Source organism: Sceloporus occidentalis, unplaced genomic scaffold (assembly GCF_023333645.1).
Source record: "Sceloporus occidentalis isolate IW3139 unplaced genomic scaffold, rSceOcc1.0.p SCAF_124, whole genome shotgun sequence".
NCBI lineage: Eukaryota > Metazoa > Chordata > Lepidosauria > Squamata > Phrynosomatidae > Sceloporus > Sceloporus occidentalis.
In genome coordinates, this window is record NW_028317104.1 from 2,025,233 (window position 1) to 2,038,709 (window position 13,477).

The 13,477-nt window shown below is 37.7% G+C and overlaps 1 protein-coding gene across 1 annotated transcript; it reads right to left on the reverse strand.

The window, feature by feature from the left end:
* Positions 1–3,929: 3,929 nt before the first annotated feature.
* Positions 3,930–10,325, reverse strand: HSD17B1 (hydroxysteroid 17-beta dehydrogenase 1). Its single transcript, XM_089498688.1, has 6 exons — positions 10,229–10,325; positions 8,471–8,632; positions 7,242–7,421; positions 6,218–6,311; positions 5,251–5,434; positions 3,930–4,097 (listed from the first exon to the last, which is right to left on the reverse strand). The coding sequence occupies exons 1-6, from the start codon at positions 10,323–10,325 to the stop codon at positions 3,930–3,932; spliced, it is 885 nt and encodes a 294-aa protein (XP_089354814.1).
* Between the last annotated feature and the right edge of the window lie 3,152 nt (positions 10,326–13,477).

Sequence of the window (13,477 nt, forward strand, 5' to 3'; positions counted from 1 at the left end):
TCAGAGCACCAGATGTCACTGAAATGTTTAGTATATTGGTGTATATTTATGTAATTATTTTCCCTTCTAAAAGTGTTGCCACCTGACCTTGATCTTTACCTGTCTTTTGGAATCATTAAGAAGACCGATGTCATGTCAGGCCTAATTGTCCAACATCAGTACTTTTTGCTGAATGAGCACAAATTACCACAGACACACTCCAAAATCTTGTGGAAATCCTTCCCCGAAGAGTGAAGGCTGTTATAGCTGCAAAGGGGTGGGATGGCCAGGAAGCTCAAAAAAATGTGAAGGTCAGGTGTGCACTTACTTTCGGTCATATTATGTCATTCAAAGTCTGACAATGTAAACTTGCACTTAAGGGCAGCTCTTCAGGGCTATATGGATCTGGTGTTGTTCCAAAGCCACTCAGAACCAGTGTGGCGGATGAATAACTTCAAGGCTCTTAAACAGGTGTTTGGCCTGATATTCATTAGAATGTCAGGAGGTGACAACAGCAATGGGAGGTCGAACTCTAAAATCATTGACCTATAGGAATCTGGGCAGAACAATTGTTTTTTTATTACATTAATCATACCCTGCCACATCACGGAAAAACATACAGTGAAAGACCAATCATGCGCATGTCATGGGGTTGACAGCTTTCTTGGCTCAAACAGTTTTGCTGCAATGCCTCCATTCAGCAACAAAAAAAACCAGGGGCCTTGTGTGATCGCTCCTGATGGCCTCTTATATGGTGGCGCCACATAGAGAAACCTATGTATGAGTGGTATTACTGTACTCAGGAGACGTTGATAAACACATATTGAAGTGTTCTTTGGCAGTGACATATACCATGAGCTGTGAATTTATGCATGAAGTACAATATGTGTGAAAAACACATTGCAGTAGTCTTTCTTGCTGTTGCTGGTCAACCTGGACTTCTGGACAGATAACAGCAGCACTTTACTACATCATTGGTCTGCGCGGAACATTTTCCGATGACGTACCTGGTACACTTTTTTTTGTGAAGGAGATATATACAAACACACATACATATACACACATATAGACATATACATGTACGCATCCTCCTCTTCCCTCCAGTATGTTTCTTGTGGCCTGTGGTTCCCTTGCTGAGCGGTGATCCAATTGGGTCCTGCAACCTGCGACAGTAATCCTGCCTCGCTGACACAACGTGCCTGAAAATTACGTCACTTTTGGGGGCACAGTTTCACTGGGGGAAGATGATTTTGCTATCTGACGTTGTTTGAATATGTGATTTCCTGCAAGTTTACTTGTTTCAGTTTGCAAGATAAAAATTCATAGACCATCCACAAAACTTTCTTATATTTAAATATGGCCCTTTATGACTAGATTAGTCTAATGAATTGAGGCCAATTTTTTTATTGAGAATTAAAGTTAACAGGGCGATGGAAAACACAAACAAGGTGCGGGATTGTATAAGTAGAGGCAATAGTAACTGAAAGGGGGAGGTGGCTTTACAGGTCTATGGGCAAACCTTGCCTAGAGTATTGCGTACAGTTCTGGAGACCCCATCTCCAGAAGGATATCGTTGTGTTGTGTGCAGGATGTAAAATACCCATAAAGATTAAGGGATCTCAATATGTACAGCTTCGTGAAAGGAGATAAGAGAGAGGGTATGTGAAATATGAATGTAAATACTTTAACAAAGTGGGCATTTAATAAAAATATAATACAGAACTGAACTATATTTCAAATGAAGATAAATGTTAAAACAAGTGGTCATAATCGTATGTGGGAACTTGTGGGCTCTGGCTACCTGGAGCCTACCCTTGGGGCACGCAGCCAGGACTGTACATGGACATCAGCCCCCCATTCAAAGGGAAGGGGCACTTTTTCAGGAATCTCCTGGTGAAACCTGGACAGTTCCCAGGTATAGTCATAATCTAAAATTAGAGTATCAAAGGCTTAGTGAGGTAGATAAGTGGAACAGTCTTCCAGCAAAAATGGTAGAGGTTAACACAGTAAGGAAATTTAATGTGGCTATCTAATATACGATGACTAATGACTTATTAATGTTTCAGTCTTTAAAGCAAGAAAACATGGACAGACTAGATGGGTCAAATGGATATTATCTGTGTTTATGTTTATATTTGTGTACATATAATTCTCTACAAATAGATACATGTTTTTTCAGCCTCCTAAAAAAGTTTGAAGGGGCAGAGGGGGCTAGTTTGAAGGGGCAGGAGGGCAGGGCCGGCCCTACAATGGAGCCGACTGGGGCAATTGCCCCAGGCGGCACTTCAGAAGGGGCGGCACTTTGCCGCCCCAAGCATTTTTTTTATTTTTTTTTTGAAGCGGAGGAGAGAGAGAGGGGCACCGAGTGGTTTTCGCTTACCCGCTCGGCGCCCCTCTCTCTCTCCTCTGCGGCGAGTTTCCCTGTTCGGTCTCGGTGCCGGCTTGTAATGCAGAGCGCCGGAAGTGACGTGAATTTCCGGCGCTCAGCATTACAAGCCGGCACCGTGGCAGCACAGGGAGACTCGCCGCAGGACTGTTTAAGGGTAAGTACCGGTGTGGGGGGGTAGATAATGCCCCCCCCCCGGCGTTGGCGGGGGGCGGCATTTTAAACTTCGCACCAGGCGGTGTTAAGTCTTCGGCCGGCCCTGCAGGAGGGGCTAGTTTGAAGGGGCAGAGGGGGGGTAGTTTGAAGGGGCAGAGGGGGGGTAGTGAGGGGGGGCGCCAGAGGAGTAGTTCGCACAGGGCGCCAGAACACCTAAGGCCGGCTCTGTCTCTACATACATGTCCACATATACTTTAGCTTTTCCCACAAAGTTGGAAGCATAGTATTGTCCAAAATGTCTTGGTATGCTGAAGAGGACAATTTTGACAGTACCATGCTTCCGACTTTGTAGGAACAGTTTGGTGAAGGCCCTTTTATATTCCAGCATGACTGTGCCCCAGACATGGTTGGACGAGTTTGGTGCAGAAGAACTTGACTGGCTCTCACAGAGCCCTGATCTCGACCCCATTGAACACATTTGGGATGGACAGGAACGAAGAATAAGAGCCAGGAATTCTTAAATGCTCTACTGGATGAATGATTAAAAATTCCAGCAGAAACACTTCAAAATCTTGTGAAAAGCCTTACCAAGGGAGTGGAAGCTGTTATAGATATGTCTATGTATTCATAATGTGATGCCATAAAGGTCCCTGTTGGTGTATTTACTTATTTACTTTTTATTAGTTCCAATGTAAGAGTATTGTAAGTTAAAGAAAGTGGCAATTTGAATAACATACAAGTTACAATGTCTGCATATTTCTTTTACAGTGTATATGTTACTATTTGTTATATGAAACTAGAAGGGTCTTACTGTACCGCATTTAGGAAAAAATAGAATGCCTGCCTAATCTAAGAGAAAAGTTAAGGTACTTGGTGGGCTTGCTGATTGGCTTCATAGGGCTCTATAAAACAAAATGGTTTGTTCCTACAAGATATCTAATAATGAGAATGTTTAGTGTAATAAAATAGAAACAAAAGCACATTCCAATACTATGTCCCAGTGCTGTAAACTGCAGTATACTGAATGCACAAAGTCATGTTTATCTGTTCATGTTCTTCTATAGCTCAGAATGGTTTCATACCGTATATTATTAAAGAGTCTAACTCTGTTAATGAGATTAACTTTATTAGATTTCCAGTACTTTATATAGCTGTTTCACCTTTAATTGTTGGGTTTACAATGATTAGTCATAATACAGTGAATGATGAGTGTAATATCATAATTATATCATAATAATAAATGCCAGAAACATCACATCGGATTATGATAAATAAACAGAAATAAAAACAGGATTAAATAGATAATTAGCACAGATGGCAGATGTATCTTTATACACAAACATAACAAAAGTAAAACAAGCAATGAGTTGGTTAAACATACAGTTCAGTTAATTTCTCTGAGATTATTTTACTGATGCTCTTCTGTCTTTGTCCCGGAGAACACAAATTTGTGCATGGCTTGGACATACTCAGATCCACCTGCACAGGATAACTTTAGCTTTGTCAGAGGCATGAAGAACTGAGTAGTGAAGTACCTGAGTGATGGGAGAGGAGCCTCGATGGCTTCCAAGTACATCTGCAATAAACATAGATATCCATTGTTATAGGCAACTAAGGAAATAATGTCTCCTTCTTAATAGACCCAACAATACTCTGACCCATAGATCTTCAGATATGTGGACAATAGCAAAGGTTAAATTGTACCTGTCATTTAAAAAATGCCACTTTGTAGGGGTACCTTTACCCATACATTGTACAAGCGATTTGTCTAGGCAATACATTATGCATTATTCTTATGGCTCTGGGTGGGCTGCACCATCACCCACAAACTTCTCCGTTAGGTCACAGAATGGTGTGCGACCAGTTATGTGTACAGCATTCTGGGATTGAGCAGATGGCAGTCTGGATAAATGCGCATATGCTCACAATGCCCACAAAGACGTATTGGATTGCCTCAACAACCAGAACAATTGCCTAGCACAATAGATGTATAATCATATTTAATTGTACTGCTCTATAGGGTTAATTGATTCTTTGAGTGGTTAGTTTTGAGTGCAAGCATCACTAGGGGTGGGTTTAGGGGGCTGAAACCCTAAGTATTGATCTGAGACCTGTTGCTTCTTTACTTCAGCCCCATTTTGGTCCCGTGTTTCCACCTGTCCTGCTTCCAGCTAGTAATCCCAGGTGCCCTGAGAGCTAGAGGGTGTATATATTTATGTGCTGTTGTATGGAGGTTAGAATAAGTGTGTGTTAGCGTATGGTATTAGAGTGAGAGGATTCTAGAGTGCATAAACTGAAACCACCCAGGGCTGCTACTACCATATAGAACTAAAGACACCAATCTGTAAGAATCATTAAGGCAGGGCTTACCAAACATCTCATCACATTTCTTTGAACTCAAATGCAAGTTATTAAGTTTTAACCTAATGCTTAACCCCATCATGCACTGGTCAGGATATGCAGAGCATAACTATATGGATGCATAGCAGTTTGTTAGTATGTATTAAGTATATTGTTATATATGATTACCCTTGAAAAGGACTTTGTAGTCAAAACATTGGTGTCTCATAGGCTGTTTCCGCTCTTCTGCCACATGTTTATTGTAAGTCTCTCTTTTGTGTTGTTTTGTGATGTTTTATCCATTGGATGTGAATAAAGTGCTACTATTTTTAATAACATAGTTAAAATTATTCACTATATTGTTACTGCATATTCCCAAGTAGTCCAACCTGCAGTATCTCATCTGTGTCTTGTGCCACGTCTTGGAAGATTGTTTTACAGTGTTGCAAATACTGAGCGTAGAGAGATCTGGTGTCACTGTCCACACACTGCAGGCAGCCATCACTGGGGTCCCAGGTGTGGAGGTTGTTCATAAAGTTGGTGCTTACTGGGCCACATTCAATAAGACTCACACTTTATGGAGAAGAGAAAAGACACAAAAACATTTGATATTTCCTAAATGGTCTTACTAACTTTTGCTAACATAAAACTGATTTATCAGGTTAAATCCCAATAATGCAGCTTCATGCTATGTATCCCCGCAATGTAAGAATACAAAGGAAGCAAATACAAGTTTAAAAAAGTTGTATTATTTATAGTTCAAATAGAATAGCTAGAAACACACCTTAAAAAGCTGTGCTATTTGGCTATTGCTAATATGCTTACAAACAAGCATATCCAAGACAAGAGTCGCATTACAGGATGCAAGTGAACTATATGACGTATTCTTTATCTAGGAATCCTAGAATTTGAAGCCTACAAAGGTGCGACTGCTGTCTGACAAAAGTTACAGGTTGAAAGTAGCTGGAGTGAGCAACATACATATTACATGATTTACTTAAGAACAGTCCCCACCCCTGTGCTATGGTTCAGCTTCTCCTTGGTATCAGGTCTAAGCGCACCCTCTCCTCGCTTTGAGAAACAGAGGAGAGACTATCCCCATGGGGGGGGGCACCGTGGCTCTGCCGTTTTGCGGGGGCCAGAACATTGCAGACACATTTTGCGGAGAAAGAGAAGCATTCCTGCAGTTCATTCCTGATGAAGGCAATGTGCTTTTTTGAGACAATTTTTTCTGTCTTATAATGAAGTAAATATGGTATAATCTCTATGGAGGAACTCATAGACAGTAGAAATTCCTTTAATTTCATTAAGAGGTTTAAAATCTGTACGGTATTCATATACTTCTGTATTACTTACTGTATATTGAAATGCTGTAGGACAATTGCCAGGCTCTCACATAATCCTTCCACAGCAAACTTGCTGGCACAATACACATCATTGAATGGAATACCTGCCATCGTGAAAATCATTACATTTTTTATGAGTTCTAAAATATTAATATTAATTCATTTACCTCCAGGCATGAATAATATTTTATCTTAATTATTCACACAATATTTATTGTGGATTTTTTAAAAAAGTTTGTAACCTACTTTAAGCAAATAAAGACTTAATCAATTCAATAACCCCAACGTAGCTAAAATGTTGGTTCTAAAACAATATTTTGTAGTCAAGAAGTTTGTGTTCCACACCACTTTAAGCTTACAATGTTAGCAAAACTAGGAGGTATAAGTAGTAGTATTTTTATGATCCCTTAATTATATTGATTCTATTCTAGGCAACTACTTTAAAGGAAAAGTCATGGAAAAATATTAAACGTGAGCATAATATACAGTGCTATATACAGCAAAACACTTGTTTTATCTAGTTTTGTTCAATGACCTGCGTTGTCAGTCGTGAGATATTGTGGGTGACGTTCCCTGCATAAACTTCACACTGAGCCCATTCTTTATGGTAATGCAAATGAAGTCTGTTCCTACTTTTATTAGTCAGAATATATAGCTAAGAGAAGGAGTCAGGGAGTTTGTCCAGTGGATGTGGCTAAGATAACTGAGTTAGGATACATACAAATGGCTAATATACAGCTGTCTGAAATGATTATATTATGCAAAACTAGAACTTTAAAAAAAATTAAAGTTTTTTGAGTATTTTAATCTGATACAGGTTGTAAAATATGGTAGGAGTTCCTGTTTAATCGTTTACCTATAGTTGGCGCAATCATATATTCATATTAACAAGCTACCTAAGGTCTCCTTTGGGACCTCTGTGAGAGAGTCAGTGAGGATATAAAGATAAACAATTAGCGCATTTGCTATAATTGCCAAACTTACTTAGGAAGGAATATCAGACTATAATATATATAATGTTTAGTGGTTTTTACCTTGAAGGCCACCAACACTACTGGAGATGATGATCCTGCCTGTCTTCCTTTGTTTCATTCCAGGGAGGAAGGCTTGAATGGTGCTTATGGTGCCAAAAAGGTTGACATCAAATATGTTCTTCATGGTTTCATATGTGTGACATTCCAAAGGACCCATCAAACCAACACCAGCATTGCATACTAAAACAGGAGAGTTAAACAGTGGCGACAAGGATTTTCCAGCGGCACAAAGTAAAATTAACAAAATAAGTAAAAAGACACCATGTAGCTGCACATATATATCCAGTGTCTGCCCTACTGGTCATCTGTTTAGTGTACCAGATGGCCAGACTGGGCCTGGCTAGGGTAACTGAGATTGTAAGAAGAAGGGAAGGATTCGCTAAATTGTAGATTTCACTTGCAGTACCTATTGAGCTAGTGCAGCATAATGGGTATTGGATAATCAAATTGGTGAGATAGTGACTGAATTAACTATGCATTAAACTGAGGCAAAATGACCTCTCGCACAGAGGTTGGAATTCTGTGTAATGAAATGCTTCAACTCCCTTTAATTAACCTACATCCCTCAGTAAGTAAACCTCCAGCATTCACATAGAGGTAAACACCATGAATGTTTTACTCTTTGTGTAACCTTATAGTGTTATTACATGTTTACATGCTATATTCAGCCAATGCTAGGAACTGTTATATTTTACTTTACAAACAAACCACGCAAGCGATTTAACAGAGTAGATCAGGGAAGCATAACAGGAAGTCCATAGGTATTAAGAAGAACTGATCTCAAGAGTCAATATTTTGCAAGGAATTTAAATTTTTTTGCACGTTGTTACTATTGCAATTTTCTGCAGTGTTTTTAGCCTATACAAAATACTTTTACTACTCATTCTCATTTTATTCAAAACACCAATGTATCCTAGTCCTCTGAAATTACACTTGCTGCTGAATAAACTGTTAAATTAATCCAAGTGGATATATTATCTGCTCTACTTTACTATCATTGAATGTTCTTATTAAAGTTAAAAAATAACTACTTGTGCTCATCTTGAAAATATCTCCATTATCCTTAGCTGCGTACTTTGTGTATGCTTAGGAGATGGCTCCGATGTGAAAATGTATAATGAAACAGGCTATAGGCAAACTTACACAAAACCAAGTTAAGCAAACATACTAGAAAATGACATATTTTGTCAGAACGGAACAGCACCTTTAAGCCACCAAGTTCATCTCACCTAGAACGTCTACTCGCTGTTCCTTAATCTTCTCAATAGTTGCCAATACTGAATGCTGGTCAGTGACATCCATCTGTAGGATCTCAAAGGTGTCAACATGACAGTTCCGAACACACTCCAGAAGACGCTCTTTCTTAGACAAATCACGCATGGTGGCATAGACTAAGGCGGTCAATAGGAAGGTAGTCAGTTTTCTATATTTAGCATCGTAATGGTGGTGGATCAACATTTTATAAAATAGTATAGAACTTAACATATTATGACAAATATGACCTAAAATTTACTAAATCTGTTGGGCTCCAAAACATGATGAAATGTACTCAATATGGCTCTATATTTCACCTGTCATATTAATTCCGTTCATCCAAGCAATCAATTAGTTGCAACGGTTTGTTGGACCAGAGGAGGAAAAGAACTGCAGAGTAAAGTATGCTTCTTTATTGCTGTTAGGGCCTGTAAACTGTCTTTTTAACTGCATGTTTTGGACATATCCATATTGGCATACGTGTACTTTAATTTACAAAAGATGTGAACATTTTTTTTATTAAACTTTTGTAGATTGAAACTTGTTATCATATAAGTTTGAAGTGTCCCATCTAGTCTGGTTAATATTTATCCGCCCAAAAAGCAAGGAATTTTTGGTCCTAGTACTTATTAGGAATTTTTGAAATATCCATATTTTTCTTTCACCTTTATAGGACTTTGTTTTAGTTTGTTATTTACCAACCATGCTTAACTTTGCTTTTCTAGAGATGTAGTTCCTGGTACTGGAAGCAATACAATAATACGGTCATAAATAATACACATTGACTACAATAAATGTAACTACAAAATGAAAAGCTGCTGCTTTCACCAATAACCCCTGCTAAGCCTGATTAATATTACATTATAAAGCAATGGAAACATTGTCCTTCCTTGATGCGTTTGTCAAAATTATCACAATCAACTGACGTGTTCTTAGATTAAAACAAGACTTTTAGGCTAAAATAGACATTGGATTCATTGGTAATATATTAGGGCTGTGATAGCAGAGTCCCCAGCAAGCAATATAACCACTACCACTGTAAATATAATTGATACATTTATTTGGAGAGTTTAAAGATGCCCTTCAGGGAGTACTTTCCTTTCGAATCTGCCTCACTGTGGCTTCTTTTCATACTGTTTAACGTCCCTCCCGTCACCCCATGTATAGTGTTTGATGTTTCTCCCTTCTTTTTGGCACAACTTCATATAATATTGAACATCATAGGACATTGAAAATTCATTTTTGAGTTTAAAGGCTTATGAAACATAATTCTTGTCATAGTCAAAAAAATGTAATAAGACAATTCAATGACCCAACAAATATCTGTATTTTGCTTCATTGTGGAAAATTGAACTATATACTTTTGTACAGCTCATGGCACTGGTAGTGAAGAATTCTTCAACTATATCTAATATCCAGGAATGGCTACTGTCTTTAAAAGTTGCCAAATCCAGGCTATAATAAGATCTTATAGTGCATCTAGAATTAGCCAGACTGCTGAGATCTGTAGGTTTTGGGATGAAGGGAATGCAGAAAGGTTTTGCTCACCTTAGCAGGCTTTGTATATGGTTCATGAGACCAATTTATATGAATGTCTTTAAATCTTACAAAAGTATGTCCCAATAGCAATTAATAACCCCTCCATTAGTCAGAAGGGCTGACCAATTCTGGGAACATTAAGTGCTAGGATTAATAGCACCTGAAAATTGATTGCTCAAAATAAAATGGGTTACCTTTAAACCTTTGGCAGGTGTCAGAGGCTAGAAGTACTGCCAAGCCAAGCCCAATTCCAGAAGAACATCCTGTTATTAGAACCACTTTCTTCTCCATCAGAAATATATGTGCGTACCTCAGATACATGCAGAAAATTGACTGTGAGAACACAGACCTTTCGTGCAAATAACACAATTCTTGCAACGCCCCCTGGTATCTCTGATATTTTGTCTAAGTTTGGTCCTTCAAGGATACCAGCTGGCATCTCATATTGTGTGTAAGTTGAATATTTATTCAGCTGCAATAGTGTGTTAGGGCACTCATTTTATAACTGTGTCTAATCAAATACCATTTATTGGGGGGGGGGTTCACATATATTCACAATAAAGCAGATCTTAACTGCTATTCATGCTTTATGTTGCTCAGCCTAAAGATAGGAAAACATATGAAACATGTTCCCCTAACCAACTTTTTAAGCTTTGGCTGTACTTGTAACCACTGGTTGTTAATATAGTTGGGGGGGGGGGTTAAAAATAAAATATGACCTATTTCTTTAAATAAAACACTGCTTTATCATGTATCTGAAAACTATAGTGATAAACTGTATGTAGCTGTAACTATGCTACTCCAAACATACAAGCAAATAAACAACTTTAAGAAATGGCTTATGGCATAGCACTGACTTTACAACTTGCTGCAAATTTGTATGGGAAAACGAAAACCTGTCTGTGGATTTGGGCAAAACTAGTTAACGTGCATGGAGTGTGTTGTCTGTTTTTAGGCCTCTGTATTCCTGGGCTATTTGGCTTGGCTTGGCTTGGCGTGACCCACTGGGCCGAAAGTTGCTAACCCTCCCCTAGCTACACAAATTAATATATATATATATATATATATATATATATATATATATATAAACAGCAAGTTGGCAAGAGCATAATGCTATTGTATGGGGATGGAGTATTCATGGAATAATTCATGGATCTTGGAAACAATTGTTTTAATTGGTTTCACTGCAATTCATGTTTGTGAGAACACAGCTAAACAATTATTTTTTTGTTTAGTCTGAAATAATCCAGAGTCTCTTGTTCATTAAATATTATGATTATGACTGGCAACAAGGAGATCTGGCCTTGATTTTAGTCCTACATATCCTAGATTATGCCTTCATACTGACTGAATGTGATAAAGCACCATTTCGTAAAAAAAAAAGCCCATCGACCTCATGCACTTCTGTTGCGGCCAAGTGTTTATTTGAGATTGAAAGCACTCTAACATCTGTGGCTAACATGACTTCAAAGACTCTTGAAGCTTTGAAAAAGTAGATGTTTCACGCTTCAAGGCAAACCAGTATCATCATCATCATCATCATCAGAGTGCAAGAGCTAAATTGCACCGGGTATAGAAATATAAAAAAACAAACAAAAAAAACTTTACAGTGTTATATTTAGCAAAAGTGAAGCACTGTTTGTTTCTCCAGTGCAAAAACACAGCTGGGTGTTTCAAAGAAGATACCTTTTCAATGGTGTTTTCCTGTGCAGCAAACAAAAGACAGCACATGAAGAGATACCTTGTCCATTAAATCATAACGATTTAAAAAAAAAAAGCATTTTTATAGATAAGCATGACTTTGTTTTATTAAATTCATTTTTTTCCATTGTTCATGAACAATGGACTTGTATAAAAATAAAGCTAATCAATAAGAAAAGAGAAATGTACCATTTTAAAGTACTTATTATTTTAAGGCATTCTTCATTGGTAGAGCTCTTTGGGAAGATTCTTTTTTTAATACATTGATAGTTTAGGAATGTTAAAATGTATTGTTAGTAATACAAGCCTTTCCATTCTTTCAAATATTGCCTTTTTAAGAAATGTTGAGTGAACATGTTTAATATATTTACATTTGGTTGTTGATATACAAAGTATTTGATTCTATTTTTTTAACTTGTATTTCTCTTTTTAACCAAATCACATATTTCATTAATTTAGATCAATGGATTTTGTGTTTTTTGTGCAGTTAATAGGGAGTATATTTATTATGGGAGTAATAGATTGTAATGAATAGACTGGAAGCTTGCAAGAGAAGTGCCCTCATCTCATTTTGTATCAATATGCCTGAATGTGTGTTAATGTTATGGTAAGTTTTTACATTGTCTTTGTTTTGTATTTTCACTGACCCTATTATAACATTGCTACCCAATCTATATTGGTGCTATATAAATAAATCTAATACCTAGGCCTGGACATCAATCAAACTCAATACCATAGCCATTATGGTATATGAGATGTTGCCATTTGGATTGGTCTGTAATTCAGTATTCAACAACCTGAAAACGACAGCAGGATCTGAATGCAAAGCTAGAATTTCAGACTAGATGCATGGAATGCACATCAGTTTCTCTCCGCCGGATAGAAGACGTAAAAGTGTATTCATCCAAGGTTGCCTTTGAGTACTGATCCAACACTATCATCCAATGCATCCAACTCTAACATAAAGGTCTAGAAAGGGTTTGGGTGATGTAAGGCAGGAGAAGAGGTGAAGCCTTTTTTTTGGAACAGTTCAAAATTGGAGATTCACTGTTACGACAAACGAGGACTGCTTGTATCTACAACTTTTAAGACTGGGAGTGCTGGAGCTGAACATGGTTTAGGAAAAATGAGCGTAGGCATGTTATACAAAGCAGCATTTGGCTGGAAAAGCAACATAAGCATACTTTGTAAGACCTGGCAGTGAGTGTTCGTTTTCTTAATTATAGCTAACAAATGTAGTTTACAAACACATCCATTCAGGGAAAGAAAATGAATTTTAATAAGCTCTTTGTGCAATATGAACATAATTCTGATTTGTCAAGTTAACTATTTCCAGTTCATAGAAATGATCATAAAGTTGAAAATCTCATGTACGCATGATCATACTTTCATTGTAAATGGTTAAAGTTTCTGTTTAATAAAGTTTGCAGAATAATGCTCAGCATCACCTTCAACATGAGTGAGCGATTTACTGTAAATATAGACTCACAAGTCAATGTAATCAATCAGCAACTGTATGGTCCTTAAATTATAATTCCTTCCGTGCATGTATCAGTTGAGGGTTTTTATAAAACTCTATAACTAAAGTGAAGCTCTGTGGGGCCCCTACCATTCCACATGGGTGTTCCTCCTTACTTTGAATACTAATGCACTATTTTCAAGGTAGGTAGCTGCTGTACATCAACCCGCTGATATCCTTATGGACCTACTAATATGTCAACAGAAAAAAGCGTCTGGATGAC

Coding starts and splice junctions, on each gene's coding strand:
- HSD17B1 (XM_089498688.1), bottom strand. CDS start 10,325: ATGGAGAAGAAAGTGGTTCTAATAACAGGATGTTCTTCTGGAATTGGG. Junction 5,435..6,217: donor CTACAGCATTTCAATATACA/GTAAGTAATACA, acceptor TTCTCCATAAAG/TGTGAGTCTTATTGAATGTG. Junction 4,098..5,250: donor ACACAGATGAGATACTGCAG/GTTGGACTACTT, acceptor TGTTTATTGCAG/ATGTACTTGGAAGCCATCGA.